Source organism: Nerophis ophidion, linkage group LG15, assembly GCF_033978795.1.
Source record: "Nerophis ophidion isolate RoL-2023_Sa linkage group LG15, RoL_Noph_v1.0, whole genome shotgun sequence".
Taxonomy (NCBI): domain Eukaryota; kingdom Metazoa; phylum Chordata; class Actinopteri; order Syngnathiformes; family Syngnathidae; genus Nerophis; species Nerophis ophidion.
In genome coordinates, this window is record NC_084625.1 from 20,876,358 (window position 1) to 20,893,884 (window position 17,527).

The following is a 17,527-nucleotide window of genomic DNA, read 5'->3' on the forward strand; positions in this document are numbered from 1 at the left end:
TACCCCCGGCCATCCATTTTACTAAGGCGGGGTCATTGAGACCAACTCGCCCCGGGTCAATCTCGAAAAAATTCAGTCTCAGACACGTTTTTAAGAATAAATGACGACAAGCGACAGGGTTCTTCATGACTTTAAAACATTTATTTATAAAAATTAAACCGTTGATTTGTATGTCTTTACAGAGGAATAGCAGAGCACTTGGCTTGGTTTTAGCCCCATGCAATGGAACCTATCAGCTGAGTCTGGACAGAGACGATCGACTCCCGGTATCCTCCCAGTTAAACAAATGGAAACAAGTAGCTACATCAACAAAACAGACGAATATAACATGTTTTTACTTCTGACTTATCATTTTGTTTAATCAGCACTTGGCCATGTCCGACTATGGAAGCTGAACGCCTGAGGTGGGCGGATCCATTCAAGATCGATATCGTTGATACTGGCGTAATAATACCAATATTTAGTTTTATTGTTGTGCTGTTCAATTATATAAACAAATATAGGTAGCCTAATTATTTTAATATAGTTTAAGCTTCAATTTCCACTTTATTTTTCTCGAACAATTGAATGTGATACATCAGAGAATATGTAGAATTGTATTGATATTGTTACATTTCTTTACAAATAAGTGTTGGGATATTGTCAAGACTGTATCTATTGTATTTTATGTTTTATTGGGATTAGTTACAAAAAATAATTCTTAATAAATATTGTCGGCCATGGTATCACATCGATACCAACATTCGTAGTATGGCCCACCTCTATCGTTCAGCACGTGGTCCTGTCCGACAATGGAACTGGCTGAAGCCAAAGTGCCAAACAGCGCTGCCAGTCGTCAACTCAGTCCGAAAAAAACACAACTAAAAACAAAAATTTTAAACAAAACGTTCATTAAAAGCAAGTATGGTAAAAAAACAACAACAACTAATAGTTATATTCAGTCCGTGAGCGACTTGCACAGCTAAAATTAGAACAGCATTTATGTTGTGGCTATGCAAGGATGTCAGATATGTTTTTAGTATTATTATTAAGTGAGCCATTGAAAGAAACATGCCCAGGTCGATGCATCAGCAGTCCAAACACTTGCTTGGTCAACATTGGCTCAGTTTTACCACAAAACATTTTCTTTTCTCTCATTATTTGTACACTATTCACACCATAAGAAATGATTTCTCAGTGTTGTCAGATTATTAAATTAGCCCATAGACAGAAAAATAAAGCATCCGCTACCTTCACGTCTCGCTTCATTAACCACATTGATTGAAAATAGGAAGCCAGTGGGGGCTGAGGGTTAAGTACCATTCTTGTAAAAATGATATTGATATGATATTATTAGAGGGGAATGTTACACTCTTCTCTTTGTGCTCAACAGTAAAATACATTGGATTAAAAATAATAAATTACTCTAAAAGATGTATGGCAGTGCTATAATGATATGATTTTTTAAAGCTCTCCACAGTGCGAGTGTGAAGGTAGCAGGATGTCATCTTACTATTATTTACACTCCCAAAAACACCTTTTACAATTTAGTCACGGAAAAATAGCATTTCACACATTAGTTAGTTACAGCTACGACCCATTTCTTCTTCTTCTTTTTCTTCTCCATTTTTCGGGGAGATTTAAAAAAATAAAAAGCTAAAAAAATCATCAGTCTCTAACAGGCAACAAAGCAAAAGGGATGTGGTCTTGTCTCCACGGCGACTGAAGGCAAGGCTGGCACGCGGGATGCGAGGGTGGCTGTAAAAGAGTGTAGTGTATATACTGATGCTGCACACCCCAGCCCTTCCTCGCTGGATGTGTGTGTCTGAGTGGTGTTACGTGGGCACGGCCGTCTCCAGACTGCGGCGCCCTTGTCGCAGTTTGCGCTTGTTGCTGTAGAGGGCCATCTCCTCCAAGGCCGAGGTGGCGGACAAGGGGGTGGAGACCTCGGCCTCCAGACCGGCAGCGGAGACTACACAGGACACACACACACACACACACACACACACACACTGTTAGTCTCACAAATACGTATAATCAAACAGTAGCGTCCAGCTGAGGTAGACAGATTTCAAAAAGATTACCAGCACTCCAAAAAAAAAAAAAAAAAAGAAGGAAGAAAAGTGCATCCAGTGACAACAACATTGAAAATATTATTGATCAGAATAAAGCTGCCTGGAAGTACAAGTTAGCTCCTTCTTGCATCGATTGCTTGAAAATATAATTCCAGTAGAATCAATTCCACACAATCGCCATGTTAGCACGACTATTAAAACCAAGTTCACTTTCTTTTTCTTGTCTGATAAGAACGGTAAACAAAAGATATAGATTTCAATTATTTGTATTATCCTTAATCTTTGTTGTAATAACAATCAACTGTGGTTCACTATGAATGAAATAAATATGAACACATTATGTAAAAGAATAATTTCCAACAATTTGTCAAGTCAACCATCCCGTGATTTGATTGGATGAACTGTAATGGAAACCACAGCCACAACGTATATAATTATCAGTTACTATGTTATCACTTTAATACCTGGTAAGATTTTATTTGGCACTTTATTAATATTAATAAACAATTCAATATGTTGTTTCACATTTTAATTAATTTCATTGGCTGCTGTGATTTTTCTACAACTGTTAATAAACATTGCTTGTACATGATGGCGACACTAGAAACAGATTATTTAAATTCACACTACAGCATTGAAATTAACAGATTTTGTTGGATTGTCTGCACTCTTTTAAAGAGTTGAATTAGAAAATGCTACTGCTGACAAGCTGAAATATGCTGCTGGCTAAATGACAATTGCCTAAGTTGCATACATGGCTTTTGATTGATTGATTGAAACTTTTATTAGTAGATTGCACAGTTCAGTACATATTCCGTACAATTGACCCCTAAATAGTAACACCCGAATACGTTTTTCAACTTGTTTAAGTCGGGGTCAATTCATGGTAAAAAGTAAGTTCCTGACCAGGAATCGATCCCGGGCCACGGCGGGGAGAGCGCCAACAGGGAATGGCCATGACGCATTTGCATGTACAGTAATTGCAATGGAAACTATAAGAGAGGAATTACGTTGGCGTGACAAAAAATGAGTAGAAAACATCAAATTCGCTTAGAACTACAAATGAATGCTTTATTTTGTGGTTTAAAAACACAAACCAGTGAGTGAGTGTTTTGAGGCACCGCTGCTCGTTGAGAAGAGCAATATGTGCTTTTGTGTCAAAGTCTCCAAAATAACACCAGAAGGTTATATTTGTCACTAGTAGCTTTTTTGAAAAAAAAAAAAATATATATATATATGTATATATCCATCCATCCAAATAAGCGGTAGAAAATGGATGGATGGATATGTATATATGTGTGTGCGTGTGTGTGTGTGTGTGTGTGTGTGTGTGTGTGTGTGTGTGTGTAAAACGGGTCTTTTAATTTTTTTATGCATTTAAACTCATAAATCAAAGTTAGCAAAAATCAGCTAACAAAAAAGCTGATTGGAGTCACTCTATTCCGCCTATACAACCCTCTAAAAACATCCAAACACCTCCATCTGGTTTTATATACACACTGTAAACATATATGTAATATAATAACATACACATTCATAATAACATATAATATTTACGTATTTTGCTTGTTTTAAGCAAACGGGGGTGTATTCATTTCACATACGCATCACAATGTTTGCAATTTCCTTCAACAATAACACTACTATTCATGGCAGATTTCATGAGAGCTATCAAAGACTACTTTGGGAAAAAATATGATCCAGGTACTTGTATTTTGAGCCTGAATATCCATCCATCCATTTTCTACCGCTTATTCCCTTTCGGGGTCGCGGGGGGCACTGGATATGAGGAAGCTAATATGCATGTTTTAAAAGATGTGTGCTAAATAGATGCAGCTTTAGTGAAACACTAAGCATCATGTAGCAGTATTGCCAAGTGCCAAAAAAGAAATAAAAACTATTACGAACAAAACAATCACATACTGTACAATGTCTGACTGACGATTGATGTGATGTGACTATCTTTTAAAGTTAAAAGGCCAAAGATAGTCACACACACTAGGTGTGGCGAAATTATTCTCTACTTTCGACCCATCGCCCTTGATCACCTCCTGGGAGGTGGGGGGAGCAGTAGGTAGCAGCGGTGGCCACACCCAGGAATCATTTTGGTGATTAAACCCCCACTTTTAACCCTTGATGCTGAGTGCCAAGCAGGGAGGTAATGGGTCCCATTTTCACAGTCTTTGGTATGTCTCAGCCAGGGTTTGAACTCACAACCTACCGATCTCAGGGCGGACACTCTAACCACTAGGCCACTGATTAGGTTAGATCAAGCATTAATCATGATCCCCCAAAAAAGTGGTTGCAAACGAGCGTTTTTTTGTGTGTGTGTCTTTCTCCTTTTAGCTCTTATTTTCCAAAATTGTGTACACTAATGAAATGGGGTCTTATGGCCCTTATGTGGACACTTATACTGCCATCTGGTGGTGTCAGGAAAGTAGAACACACAATGGAATTTTGAAGAAAAAAAAAAGTGTAAAAATAAGAATTAGCATGTCACTAAACATGAAGTACACGTTTGTTACTTATGAACTAAATACATCATATCAAAATATGATTCTTAGTTTTTATTGTAATTAGGGTCCAATAAGCCCAAATAGCAAAATAGAAATAAAAACATTTTTTTACAAACAACTTGGGCCTTAAGAGGTTTTAATGGCCACAACCTTCTAGTATGCAGGTTAGAAGAACGATTCATAATCAAGAATTAACTTTCACCAACTCAGAGGCGATGCAGCAGCTCACCGGCTCATATGTCAACACTGTAGCAAAGCAAGCCAGTTAGCTCTCTGTGATCACGGCACCGCTAATAGTGTGTCTGCATTAGTGCTTACAGTCTAATAACAATATTGCTAATAATTGGTTAAAATTTAGGTCATAAAATATAAATTGATTATTGTTGGCCGTTTTTGTAGAGAGCTTTATGGATGCAATAGAGTACCCTCATTAGCTGCATTGTTAGCCACCATGTACTTGCGGTAAATAACAACTTAGAAGACATAAAAAAGAAAAACACGTGTGGTGTTCTTGTCTTACATAGATTTCGTGAATGATAGGCAAAAATACCCAAAAAGTTAATTTCCCCTTTAGTAATCGCTAAATAGATAGGATGAGCTGGCGACTTGTCCAGGGTGTACACCGCCTTCCGCCCGAATGCAGCTGAGATAGGCTCCAGCACCCCCCGCCACCCCGAATGGGACAAGTGGCTGAAAAATGATGGAGGTGTAATCGCTAAATATGATCAACAAACTCGCTAAGTTGGCAGTGCCGATCCTTTCTGCTACACCTTCTTATTTTCTGGCAGACATGGTGTATATTTGAGGTGTGTTAAGAAGCGGGGAGCACCAAGGTATTTGTGGCAGGCTACTCCAAATAAACGCTCATTATGACACAATATCTTGTGTATGGACTAGAAGGATAATTCAAGCACAATCACACTCTTGGTTAGAGTTCAGTCAGCTGGTTGGCCATTAAACTATCAGTTAAAGACACAGGAGAGCACACACAGAAAAAAACACTCCACAACCAAACGCGTGCACACAGGATCCTACCAATAGGAGCTGCTTATCCCATGTAGACACCTACATCAAATAAGGAGAAAAGAAACACGTGTCTCTATTCTCATCCTCTTCTACCGTGATCACAACCGAGAGTTAATGAGGCGAGCACTCACCTGGATGCTGGGAGGCGTCGTCAATGTACTGCAGGTCGTCCACCGCGTCAGGAGACTGAGAAGAAAGAAAACGTAATGAGTTCATGACGGCAAGCCGAAAGGGTTCGCTGAGGATGACGCCCGATTGGCTCTACTGGACCCCAAAGGAGAGAATGGCGTGTTAGGACAGGATTAGGTTAGAAGGTCAGCTCCGGGGTTTGTCATTCCAATGACGGCTCAGAGCGTCTCAAAGATGATGAAAGATTGCTAAAAAAAACGGTGCTTCCTGGAAAAAAGGCTTGTTTTTTCCACCAAACAGTACGGTTCAGTTTGGTACTTGTTTTTATTATCACATTTTTAAACATGTTCTTTGTGATTATACACTATAGTTGGCTGTTTGGGGCGGAGCTAAACATACAACTGTCTGCTGATTGGTCGACAGAATGGTTACAAAAAAGGAAATTTGTGTAGTTTTCTTCAGGATAATGCAGGGATTAGCATAATAATGATACATTGAACAATTCTGTGTGTATTTAATCAGCAAGAAATCCGCACAGACGCTGTTGGTTTGTTTAATCCTAGTGAATATTACTCCGTTAAATAAGACACAAGCACGGAAAAAGGAGTTCAGAACATTCAAGGGTGAGACTCCTTGTCTCATTAAGAATAATATCTGAAGATATGAACCAAACTGAACTGCAGTGTTAACTTTGTACCCAAAAAATGTTCGTCTTAGTTATCGTCAAAGACCTATTTTTTCCTTACTTTAACAGGTCTTGTTGTGAATTTAGTTTTTGAGATGCTCTGCAACAACCTTAATAAAAGTTGTTTCAAGACAACTTGAAAAATGTTTTATCCAACAACGTTCAAACTACGGCCCGCCGGCGTTTTTATAAGACTAAGTATTCATATTAATTTAAAAAAACAATCACTAAATGCTATAGATTTGAAGGCATCTTGTGGACATTTTAGGTGAATCAGATCCCCTGAAATGTATTAAGTAATTATAACACAGCATTTATTTATGACACAATCCACACAACCTTCCCTAGTCATGGTGTAAAAAAAAATCTACTAAAGTGAAGGTCAAAACACATGGTCACACGCAACAATACTTGCTCACTGAACATTGTGGGTAAAAAATGTCCAAACAGAATTAAAACATTCTAAATTGCACCCATTAAAATCCATGGGTGTGCATAAGGGGGAACATGTAAAACACTCCACACTTATCCATGTTTGGCACATTGTAGCTCCTTGATATTTCTGATTTGATTACAACATTGTAAGGAGGTCATCAAGGAAGTTAAAGAGTTACATTTTCAAAAAGTTTTAATATCCAATTATATCAATATATTATGAGCACGCACACACACATTCACACACAGTTAATTTACCCCAGGCCAAATTATTTTAGCCTGATATGGCTCCGAAGTCAAAAAGTTTGGACATCCCTGTATTATCCCTTATACGTTTTATTTTAGTCAACGAAATTTGCTGTAATCTTAGTTCGAATAAAATGTTGAGGAATTTAATCAACTAGAAAAAAAACTAGACTAAAACGAAATCTATTTAACTGACTAAAATTTGACCAAAATTAAACGACATATTAATCAAAAGACTGACTAAAGCTAAAACTAAATTAAACACTGTTGACCAAACATTTTTCGTCAACAATATTAAAACACTGCTGAAATGTACTATTTGGTGGAAAATGCGGCTTCTATGCGTAAATATACATAAGTCTTAAATGCAATACAACCACATTCAAGCAACACCATATATTACAAATATTTTAAAGCAACACACAACCAACAACCGCTCCTTCCTCCAGCACCACACGAGTACCCCACCACATACACACAAACACACACACGTATTCACACACAACTTGCTTTCTGTCTTGTTCTCTAGTTGAAAAAAAGATCTGTCCCACTGCAAACTAGAGGCAAGATTAGGGATGTAACGATATGAACATTTCATATCATTGCAAAAGAATCACGTTATTATCGCGGTATTGTTGAATGTGCTCAAAAAGTATTTATACACACACTAAAATCTTTCAACCAAGTGGTATTTACAAAAAAAACTATTATACATAGACACACAATATACTTTCCTGGCTAAATAAAAATTTTAAAAAGCCATATATGTATTTGAATATGCTTATTGACATCCATTTTATTTTGTAAAATGTAAAAATGTTTTTATTGATAAAGATAAAATGCGATGAGGTGGCGACTTGTCCAGGGTGTACCCCGCCTTCCGCCCGATTGTAGATGAGATAGGCGCCAGCGCCCCCCGCGACCCCAAAAGGGAATGAGCGGTAGGAAATGGATGGATGGATGGATGGAGATTAATAATACTGTATCAATAAAATAAAAAATTGGAGCTTTCACTTGGTTTCATTTCCAGTTTATATGATGTTATCCGAGTTCACTTCCTGTTGTAGACACCAAACAACCTCCGTCTGTGTCGTCTTCATTTGAGTATAGTTAGAGGAATATATTTCCACCTTTGGACAATGTCAACTGTACATCATGTTCAGGGACATAACATGAATGCCTCCTAGGCTTCCTATCCGTGTAAAAACACACACATTGTATCTCGTTTAGGTTCCGGAAGGTGAGGTAATAGGAATGAAATGGAGGGAGAGTAATGTGTGTGCTGGTATAACTTATTCTTTTTGTAGAACAAATTGTTAAGGTTCAATTCTAGTCACCTCTCATCATTTTAGACGGCCTTAGAATAAAAGGATCAGGGGGGACTTTCCCCACCTAAAAGGGGGTTTAGGGTGTCAATAATATAGCTTGATCCCTTTTTGCTAAGACAACACAACCTGTTCATTCAATGTACACAATTGAATAGCTTAGTTACGCAATCTATTTGTGTACGTTTATATTGGGGCATGTCGTTTTCTTCATGGGGAAAAACATTGTGTCTTGAATTCATGTTAGCATTTAAGCTAGCTAATGTGCTGGTGCTAGTCAGTCCATGAGTTTTACAAATTGTTTTTAGATCTTTTTAATTTAAAACAGTAATACTAACTGTCGGGAGTTTTACCATGGTTATCATTAATACCGTTTATCGTTACATCCCTCGGCAAGATTTGTTACGAAGCATTGGGATTCCTACCCTCAGAACCAAGCCAGGTTAGTGGGATCACAAACATTCCTGCCTGTGGTTGATTGCTTGGGAGAATGGATGCACATGAAGATGTTTTCACATGTGAGTGGAAGCTTTATTTAGAGCCAGCCCCATAAACAGCAAAGCAGGAAATGTTGATCAGTATCAAGACCGTTATTTCCCCTCCTAGATTCTTATAACACAGAGCGAGGGGAGAGGCAGCAAGGAAGGGTGGGGTGGGGTTGTGTAAGGCAAGGCTGGACCCCCCATGGGGAGTTCAGCATGCAGCCGATACCTGGATGTCGTATACTGGTTTGGAAGAAGGAATGGCGGCAAACTGTCGGTAGTCAAACGTCTTTGACGACAGGGACTAGAAGGATAGCAGACGGGGATGAGGGGAGTGTGGGATGGGGAAGGGAGGTGAAGAGGGACGAGGCAGGATGAGGCTGAGACGTGGAGTGTGGATGATTCAAACAGGCCGTAGTGGCTTGTGATGGGAGGACAAGTGTGTGTGCTCAGCTTTGATGGCGGCAGGATGGTAGATTCATGCTTATGAAGACAATGTGTTGACCCTTAGTCATCATTTACACCACATATTAACAGACTGTTTGTTTATACACTCATAGATCAATCTTATACAAATTGGGTCAATTCATTTTTTATATTCTGGGCTGCAGGACTCATAGTGAATGAATAAACAAACATACAGTGGAAACCGCATAGGTTGACCAGCTCATTAAATCCCGATCTAACGTATTTTCATTACTAAAAAGTGCCTGCTTAAAGGAGGACAGGACTTTTGGGGGAAATTTTGCCTATCATTTACAATCCCTATGCAAGACAAGAACTCATATGTTTTTTTTTTTTTTTTTTATGCATTGTAACTTGCAATGCAGTGAATGAGAGTCATCTATTTCACCCGTAAAGCCCTCTAAAATCCTCCATCACTGGCAACAATACTCCATTTACATGTCGTGAAGAAAATATTATCCAAGTATTAGCGACGTTACAAGCGCTAACGCAGAGGAACTACTTTTAGCGACGTTGTGATTACAGAGAGTTAACTAGCTTATGCAACTACTCTATTGACATACTCAGCTGCTGCATCGCCTGAGTAGATAAAAGTTCATTCTAGATCATAAATCATGCCTGTCACCTGTATAGAAAAAGAATGTGGCTATAAACCGAGAAGTTGGTCAACTTTGACATTCCACTTAAAGCTGGAGATGGCGAGAAAGACACGAAAAGATTCTTGTTAAGTTTTTTCTTTTTACCTTCATCCAAACGGGAAGATATAAACATCCCATCAGTTGACATCCCAGTGGGAGCAGACATTGTACAGTAAGGGATTTTTTTATTATGTTTGTAGTTTGTATATCTTGTTTAGCATTTACCAATACTGCTACCAGCTGGATCTGCTTATCGCACCACTTCTAAAACTTGTAGATCATTCTCCGTATATTCAGGCTCAAAAATATAATGTTCTGGATCGTCATTTGTCCCAAAGTAATCGTCGTTGGCTCTCATGAAGTCTACTATAATCAGATGTTGTTTTAGAAAATAGTGAATAATTTAAGATTTAGAATGCATAAAAAAACAAAAAACATGTCTTCCTGTCATACATAAGGATTGTGAATGATAGGCAAAATTCCAAATAAAAGCGCAGTTCCCTTGAAGTCGACATTGGTCGAACGCTTTTGTCGACCTAAAATTTAATTGCAAAATGGGTTATTTCAATGAAAAATCGGCCAGTTTATGTCAACATGTCTTCTAGTATTGAAACATCATACTGACTGTGTAGTTAATTTACATAAAGCTTTAGAAACATGCACGTAGGGACTTTCAGTTCAGTGCAAAATAAGTTTCTAATTAAAAGCATCACAGTATTAACCTGGATTCTACTACAGCAATTGATAAAATTCATATATTAGATGCGTTTTTAGATTGTTAGCTACTGGAAAAAAGACTTGCACACACACACACACACACATACATACATACATACATACATACATACATACATATATATATATATATATATATATATATATATATACATACACACATATATATATATACACATACACACACATATATATATATATATGTATATACACATACATATATGTATATATACACGTATATATGTGTGTGTGTATGTATATATATATATGTATTTATATATACATATATACACACACACACACACACACACACACATATGCATATATATATATATATACATACATATATATACATACATATATATATATATATATTCACACACACACACACACATATATATATATATATATATATATATATATACATATACATACACACACACACACACACACACATACACACGCACACATCCCAACTTCCCTCGGTTGAAAAATAATTTTATTATTGCCTATTTTATTTACCGGTTTGTCTCTGCCCAAAGTCAAAAGCAAGCAATGGCTACTTTCAGTTTAAGTCCCATGGTCCGTCAAATAATATAAACGAGTTCCACAGTACAGTATTTAAAGTGTAGTTGAATACTGTAAGTCCGACATGGATTTCTGTTCATCCTAAAGAATGAATGAGTTGAAGCTTACCAGTCTGCCCGAAGAAGTTAGTCCTCGAGGACTGAGCTCTGTAAGACAAGCAAGTCAAAAGAGCGATAAGTAAAATATAGTATTAAGAAAAACAATTCGAAGAATTCTTCTATACCGTCAATTGGGGTGGGAGAGGGTGTGGGCGCCGGTGAGGGCGATTCCGTTAGTTGATCCAGCGTTCCGCGTTTCTTCCCGTCCCGAGACTTGGCGATGACCATCTGGGCTTTGAGCGCGTCCTGCTCCAGCGATTTCATCCTGCAAAGATTAGAGACCACCAATCAGCTTGAGAAAAAAGAGGAGGAATAAACAATTACACACACACACTGCTCTGGATGGAAGTGGTGTCAATGACTAATTATGGGTGCTCCTTGTCCTGGTTTGCTGTGACAAGCAGTTTAACAAGTTAGGCATTCCAGGAAAAGGACTACCTACTCTGCTTCATCAAATTAGTACAAGTTAACAAATAGAACGGCAAAGCACAAGAAGACGTGGATGAGGTGCTGCAAATAGGACAGCAGGACAAGAAGCAAGAGAAGCCACACATGAAAGCGGCAAAGACGTGCAGCAGCAAGGCAGCCCGTGGAAAGGCAGCAGAAGCACTCTTGAGTGGTGCTGCGATTGCTTTGCTTGGACCTTTCAAAATCAAAGCATCCCAGCACACCCCCCACCATGCCGTGCGTCAGGCCCTGGAAGCTGGGGCCGCGAAGCAGACCTGAGCTGGGAGGCAGCAGAGGAGGGAGTATCGGAGGCAGGGGCTGTGCCCTGAGAAGCCCTCACTCGAGCTTGGTAGAGCCTCTTAGCTAGGTCCTGCTCATACTGCCTAACATCGTCCTCCAAGCCTAAGGGACTGTGTCCCGGGCAGAGGTGGAACGCGTTTGAGGAGGAGGAGGAGGAAGAAGTGGGATGAAGAAAAGTACACCGCAGGAAGGCACACAGAAAGAGAGAGAACCACAGAATGGAAAGTAAAAGATACGATTACGAGAAACGTGAGTAAAAGATATGCAGGATGGAATCCCAACACAAACACGAGACAAGGCTGTATTTACCGTGCTGCTCTCCACATGGCTCTCTTCTCCGCCTCCAGGGCTCGCTTCTCGGCCGGGGAGAGGTCCTTTTCTAGGGCTGTGGCCAGTTCCGGACTCTGCATGCGGAGTCTTTCTTGGTGTCTGCGCTCCGCTTTGGCAGTGCGGATGGGAGCTGCGGACTCGCTGCCGTAGACTGGGATCAGCCTAAGAGGACAAGTAACACACGAAAAAGTTTTTGGACAAAAACACACAAATAAATGTCACATGCAAAGTTAATAAAGCAGAAGAGGTTGGTACCCAGCCATAGAGTTGGGTCGCTGTTCCAGTCTAAAGCTGTCCTCCAGCGAATTCCTCGGGGTGTCTCCTCTACCATCTACTGACGAGGGCCTATACAAAGAAGATGTCAGCCACAGGACTGTGTGGAGGTAAATATGAGAGGCAGTAACACAATGTACCCTGAACTTCCACAGTAGCTGGGAGGCGTGGAGCATAAGTGCGATGGCGTGGACACCGGCTCCACGTTGTACTCTACTCCGTCCAGCAACACCTTGCCTGTGACCTTCATCTGTGCCACATGCTTGGAAAGGTCCTCGTCCTCATCCTCGTCTTCTTCGTCCAGTAAGTACTCCCGCGCACGCTGCTCAAACTTACGCTCTGCGTCAACACAACCACAGGTATGACAGCAGACAAATATACAGCATGTTTTGGTACAGTGAACCCGTTTATGTCTAAGCCCGTCGGACTGGCTGTCTGATGTCGACAAAACTGAAATCTAAACCATGACATTTTACTTGTGACTTTGGCTACAGACATAAGGATCATTTTCATGGACACTGTGTTCCTCCATTTGTGCATATATGTTTTACAATATGGACCCAAAAAAAAAAAAAAATCATAATTAATTTTTTCCATATAATCCGATCTTAATTACTATCCCATTTTTTTAAATTTTATTTATGGCGGAATATCCCGTGCAGGATTATACAGGGTACCGTTGCATTGCTGTTTACAAAAGCACAATCCTGGAACATACATTTCTGCCATGTTTGATTCTAACAACTGTCATTTTGTTCATATCTATGATTGTGTTTGCTAGAGGTGCAACGGTACAGGTAATCCACGCTACGGTACGTACCTCGGTTTTAGGGCCACGGTTTTGCTTCTCTTTCGGTACATTTTGTGGGGTTAAAGTTAACACTTTTTTTCCCTCTCTATAAGTTCTTCTGTTATTTTGCTTGTCATCCCAAACTTTATTCTGCATAAAAAAATACTATAAAATACTATAAGTTAACATTTACTAAACAATACTTTCAAGTAGTACATCAATATTTGTATTCTTTTATTACTTGTATACATCAGTGCTTCTCACCAGTGCTTTGGCAAACAGCAAGCGATGACCCAGATTGTGGAGTTTTTGAAAACTCAAATACTGGGGCGTATATTTATTAAAAGTACATCCAAGTGCAGTTTGAATTTGAGGTACTGTAAAATAATGTGTAACAATACAAAACAAGTCAACAGTTACTTCAGGAACAAAATGTTTTTATCCACAAACTCAAAAATGATTTAAACAAAAAGTGTCTGCAATTTTTTTTTAGGTCATGTAATATCTGAGGTGTTGAATCAGAGCAAACACAAAGTTGGACTAAAAAATATTTAAGTACAAAATACAAATAAAAAAAATTTGAATACATTAGTGAGTGTTTATTCCTCTAGTTGGGACCAATACAAAAGTTCAGTCACAAAAAAATTCTGAAAAAAATATCAAAATGGCCCCCGCATATTTGAATTTTCAGTATGAGGCCCTTGGTGGAAAAAATTTAGAGACCACCGATCTAATATAATAGAACCTCTCGAAATAAAAATATGAACAAAGTTTAGTTAGTTGGTCAGTTAATTAATATAATTAAAAAACAATACCAAGTTATGAAGTAACTTGAAAAATTACAATAACAATAACCACTGCTAAATGTGTAACTGAACAGTATTATTTTTTTAGAGTCAACATTTTTGACACACTAGGTAATGCAGTTTCACAATCGTATTATTATTATTATGGTATCTTACAGGGGAAAAAAACTGTGAAAATATAACAAAAAAAAGCCCCAAAAAATCTGAATATGTTGAGGAAAAGCTGAAATGTTTTAACTAATAATTATTAATAATATACTTAGTCACTGACACAAAGTTTAGTGTTTAAATAAATACAATTATTTTTAGCTTCTTTTTTTTAATTAGAAAAAATATCAAAATGGCCCCCACATACCAGTACTTTCACTTTTCAGTATGCTGCCCTCAGTGGAAAAAGTGTTGACACCCCTGCATTGACTGCAGTTGTTTGACATAGACAGGTTGGCGAAAAAAGCTGGGCCGACTTAATCGGGTTTCACTGCATATGTTAAAAAACTTAAATCAAAAAAAGGAAACCAACCTTCCTCCTCTCTCATTTTCTTCAGGTCATCCTCACCAACGAGCGAGACACGAGGTTTGGGCCTGTCAGGCGTTTGCTGCTTCACGTCAATCTCGAAGTATTTCTGTCTGTCCCTGAATGAGCGCTGCTCTGGGCTGTCCTTGCCACTGGGCGACGGACTCTGTTGGGTTGAAACATGAATCAGCATCAGAATGTCATACGAAAGAAAACTGCATAATGTCATTAAAAGCAGGCCGAGAAGCAGGAACAACAATTACAGCCCAGCACCACTGTACAAATAGAAGACAATTGATTGGCCCACCAACGGCCAGGTCAAGCACACCGCGGCCCAGATGAAGGAGCAGGCTGCTGGATGCGGTGGCTACCTGCATGTCCAGGGACGGCCTGGAATGGCGAGGCACAGCGGCCAGGCTCATGTACTCCAAAAGGTCAGGGGAGAGGGAGGACCGGGCGCCGATCTGGCTGGTCCCACCTTTATTGGCTCCCTCCTGACCGTAAATACAGTCGTCGAACACTTCGTTGTTCAATTGAGGCTGAAAAGGCGGTTAATGCTCAAAGCTCAAATACATCTATCAAGACAGTTATCTTAAGGAAGCTACTTAACAAGAACACTCCTTAATGCCTGGTCAACAGTTACATGGGGGTTTGACAGTCTTTCCTCCAGAGATTAAAAAACTAGAGAGACCTTATTCCTCATGTCCACTCACCTCCGGAGAAGGTTGCTTTGGATGGAAATTGTTCCTTACGGCATATAGGTCCTAGTGGGCAGAAACAAACATCGTAAGAAAAAAAAAGAGAAAAAATAAGGACAAAGACGGATATGAAGCAGGCAGATAAAGTAGCCGGTATATAAAGAGAATGGATTTAAATACACGTGCAACTCATGGATGAACGCATTAATCAGCATGATGACACAGCAGTACGAAACCGATGAAGGTATTCCACAAGCCACACAAAACATCACAGGCCACTCCTGACGCGGCACAGGCTCTGTTTTTGGTCATAGTCTGCGCCGGTCAGGAGGCGGCGGGGAGCGAGGGGGCAACCAATCAGCACAGCATGCGTTGTCGTCGTGACCTGTTTTCGAGCCCTGAGTGACTCAGCCTACCTGCGGCGGCTCCAGCACTGCCAGCGAGCGAGGCACGGCGGCAAACGCCTTGTACGCCTGCTTGGCATTCATGGGAAACTCGTCGGGCGAGGTGGGGGAAGGGGCCCGAGGCTGCAGGGGTAGTGGGTTTGGGGAGGGATCACGGAGGATAGGGGAGGTTGGTATGGTGAAGGAGCCGACAAACAGAAAGGGAAGAGGAGGATGTGGGCATGACAGACAAACAAGAGGGTAGACGATGAAAAAGCCATCAAAGTTGACAGTGGAGAACGGGTGCACAGTATGGCGGCTGGTTTGTGTGAGGGAGGGGGTGGGGGGGGGGGGGGGGTATGCCAGAGAAAAGACAAGACAGTAGGGCTTGCAAAGCAACTAGGAAGACTAACAAAAATCTTCATAATTTACACATTCACCAGCAAAGTTGCTTTTCAAAGAAGAAACAATAATGGGTGCTTTTAGAGGCTTCCATATTGTGCAATCAAATCTTCCTTTTTTTGGTGTGTTTAAAAGTGCAGATATTTCCTGTGCCGTTATGACCTGCACCTCCACTGTGCTCATTTTACGTGTCTGGGAAGGTGTAGGCGGCACGGAGCTGAGATTGGCGAGTGAGAAAGCAGCCCTACGTGGAGGTGAGGGGCCTTACAGAGGTCTGGGAGTTGAAGGGGGAGGGGCCATGCTGGAAGGGGCTGGGACTGTTGCCGTCCGGAGTTGCCAGCGAGGCGCTTGGCCGCACGCGCCCAACCGGCAGGATGGCACCCGGCCGTGTCTGCGGAGAGACCATAGACAGAATACGTGTAAGAAGTGCTGAAAAATTATTAGCGGTACCGAGCCACAGGGAAACTCACAGATGATGGAAGGTGGTCCTTGCTGTTGGGGGTGGAAGTGAAATGAATGCTTGCCTGTATAAAAACAATGATTGGTTAAAATAAGGAACTGGGAGGCATTTACCTACATAGAGATGCTACCTTTGGCGATGACAGGCCAAGCTCGCCAAACTGCAAAGAGCCCATTTGGTAACAACAATTGTTCTAATACTAGTTTCTAATGTATAAATCTACACCAGGGTTGTCCAACATTTTTCCATTGAAGGCCTCGTACAGAAAACTTCAAGGATGTTGGGGGCCGCTTTGATTTATTTTTTACATTAACCTCACATTTTGCTATATTTAGACATACCCAAAATAACCAATATGTTTAGGGTCTACAAGGAATAATCTTGGCATCAAAATAAAGGGAATACTTTATCTTTGCTAATTGGTAAGTGTAAGTACTGATTGCTCAGTGAGTTTTAGTGTTAAAGGAATTATACTGCTAGAACGGCTATGTGTTGTTTTATTTTACAAAATTCTTCATGACAAGCTGCTCTGTGACGGGCCACTTGTTTTGTGACATTTTAAGGGTTGTGTACATTCAGTTGCCAGTTGACATTCTTCGAGGTATGTGGGCTTGATTTGATTTATATTGAGCAATTACCTTGGCAACACAGACACAACCCAACAGCTCACAGTACTGAGGCCCGGCCAATGTAGGTCAATAT

At 40.1% G+C, this 17,527-nt stretch overlaps 1 protein-coding gene across 17 annotated transcripts in view; it reads right to left on the minus strand.

Annotated features, from left to right (window-relative positions):
• Window positions 1-119: 119 nt before the first annotated feature.
• The window catches only part of scrib (scribble planar cell polarity protein), a 72,626-nt gene continuing 55,218 nt past the window's right edge, over window positions 120-17,527 (minus strand). For 7 of the 17 annotated variants that reach the window (XM_061921692.1, XM_061921693.1, XM_061921691.1 and 4 more), the window contains 15 exons: window positions 16,836-16,889; window positions 16,634-16,756; window positions 15,997-16,107; window positions 15,596-15,646; window positions 15,254-15,421; window positions 14,889-15,048; window positions 12,913-13,111; window positions 12,755-12,844; window positions 12,479-12,661; window positions 12,145-12,279; window positions 11,548-11,687; window positions 11,433-11,470; window positions 9,128-9,202; window positions 5,728-5,782; window positions 120-1,951 (listed from right to left, as the gene is read on the minus strand). In XM_061921692.1, coding sequence (XP_061777676.1) covers window positions 1,815-1,951; window positions 5,728-5,782; window positions 9,128-9,202; window positions 11,433-11,470; window positions 11,548-11,687; window positions 12,145-12,279; window positions 12,479-12,661; window positions 12,755-12,844; window positions 12,913-13,111; window positions 14,889-15,048; window positions 15,254-15,421; window positions 15,596-15,646; window positions 15,997-16,107; window positions 16,634-16,756; window positions 16,836-16,889 — 1,719 coding nt within the window. In that variant the 3' untranslated portion in view covers window positions 120-1,814. Of the gene's footprint in view, window positions 1,952-5,605; window positions 5,636-5,727; window positions 5,783-9,127; window positions 9,203-11,432; window positions 11,471-11,547; window positions 11,688-12,144; window positions 12,280-12,478; window positions 12,662-12,754; window positions 12,845-12,912; window positions 13,112-14,888; window positions 15,049-15,253; window positions 15,422-15,595; window positions 15,647-15,996; window positions 16,108-16,633; window positions 16,757-16,835; window positions 16,890-17,527 lie in introns of all 17 variants that reach the window. The other 10 variants (XM_061921706.1, XM_061921705.1, XM_061921696.1 and 7 more) reach the window with 9 other exon arrangements.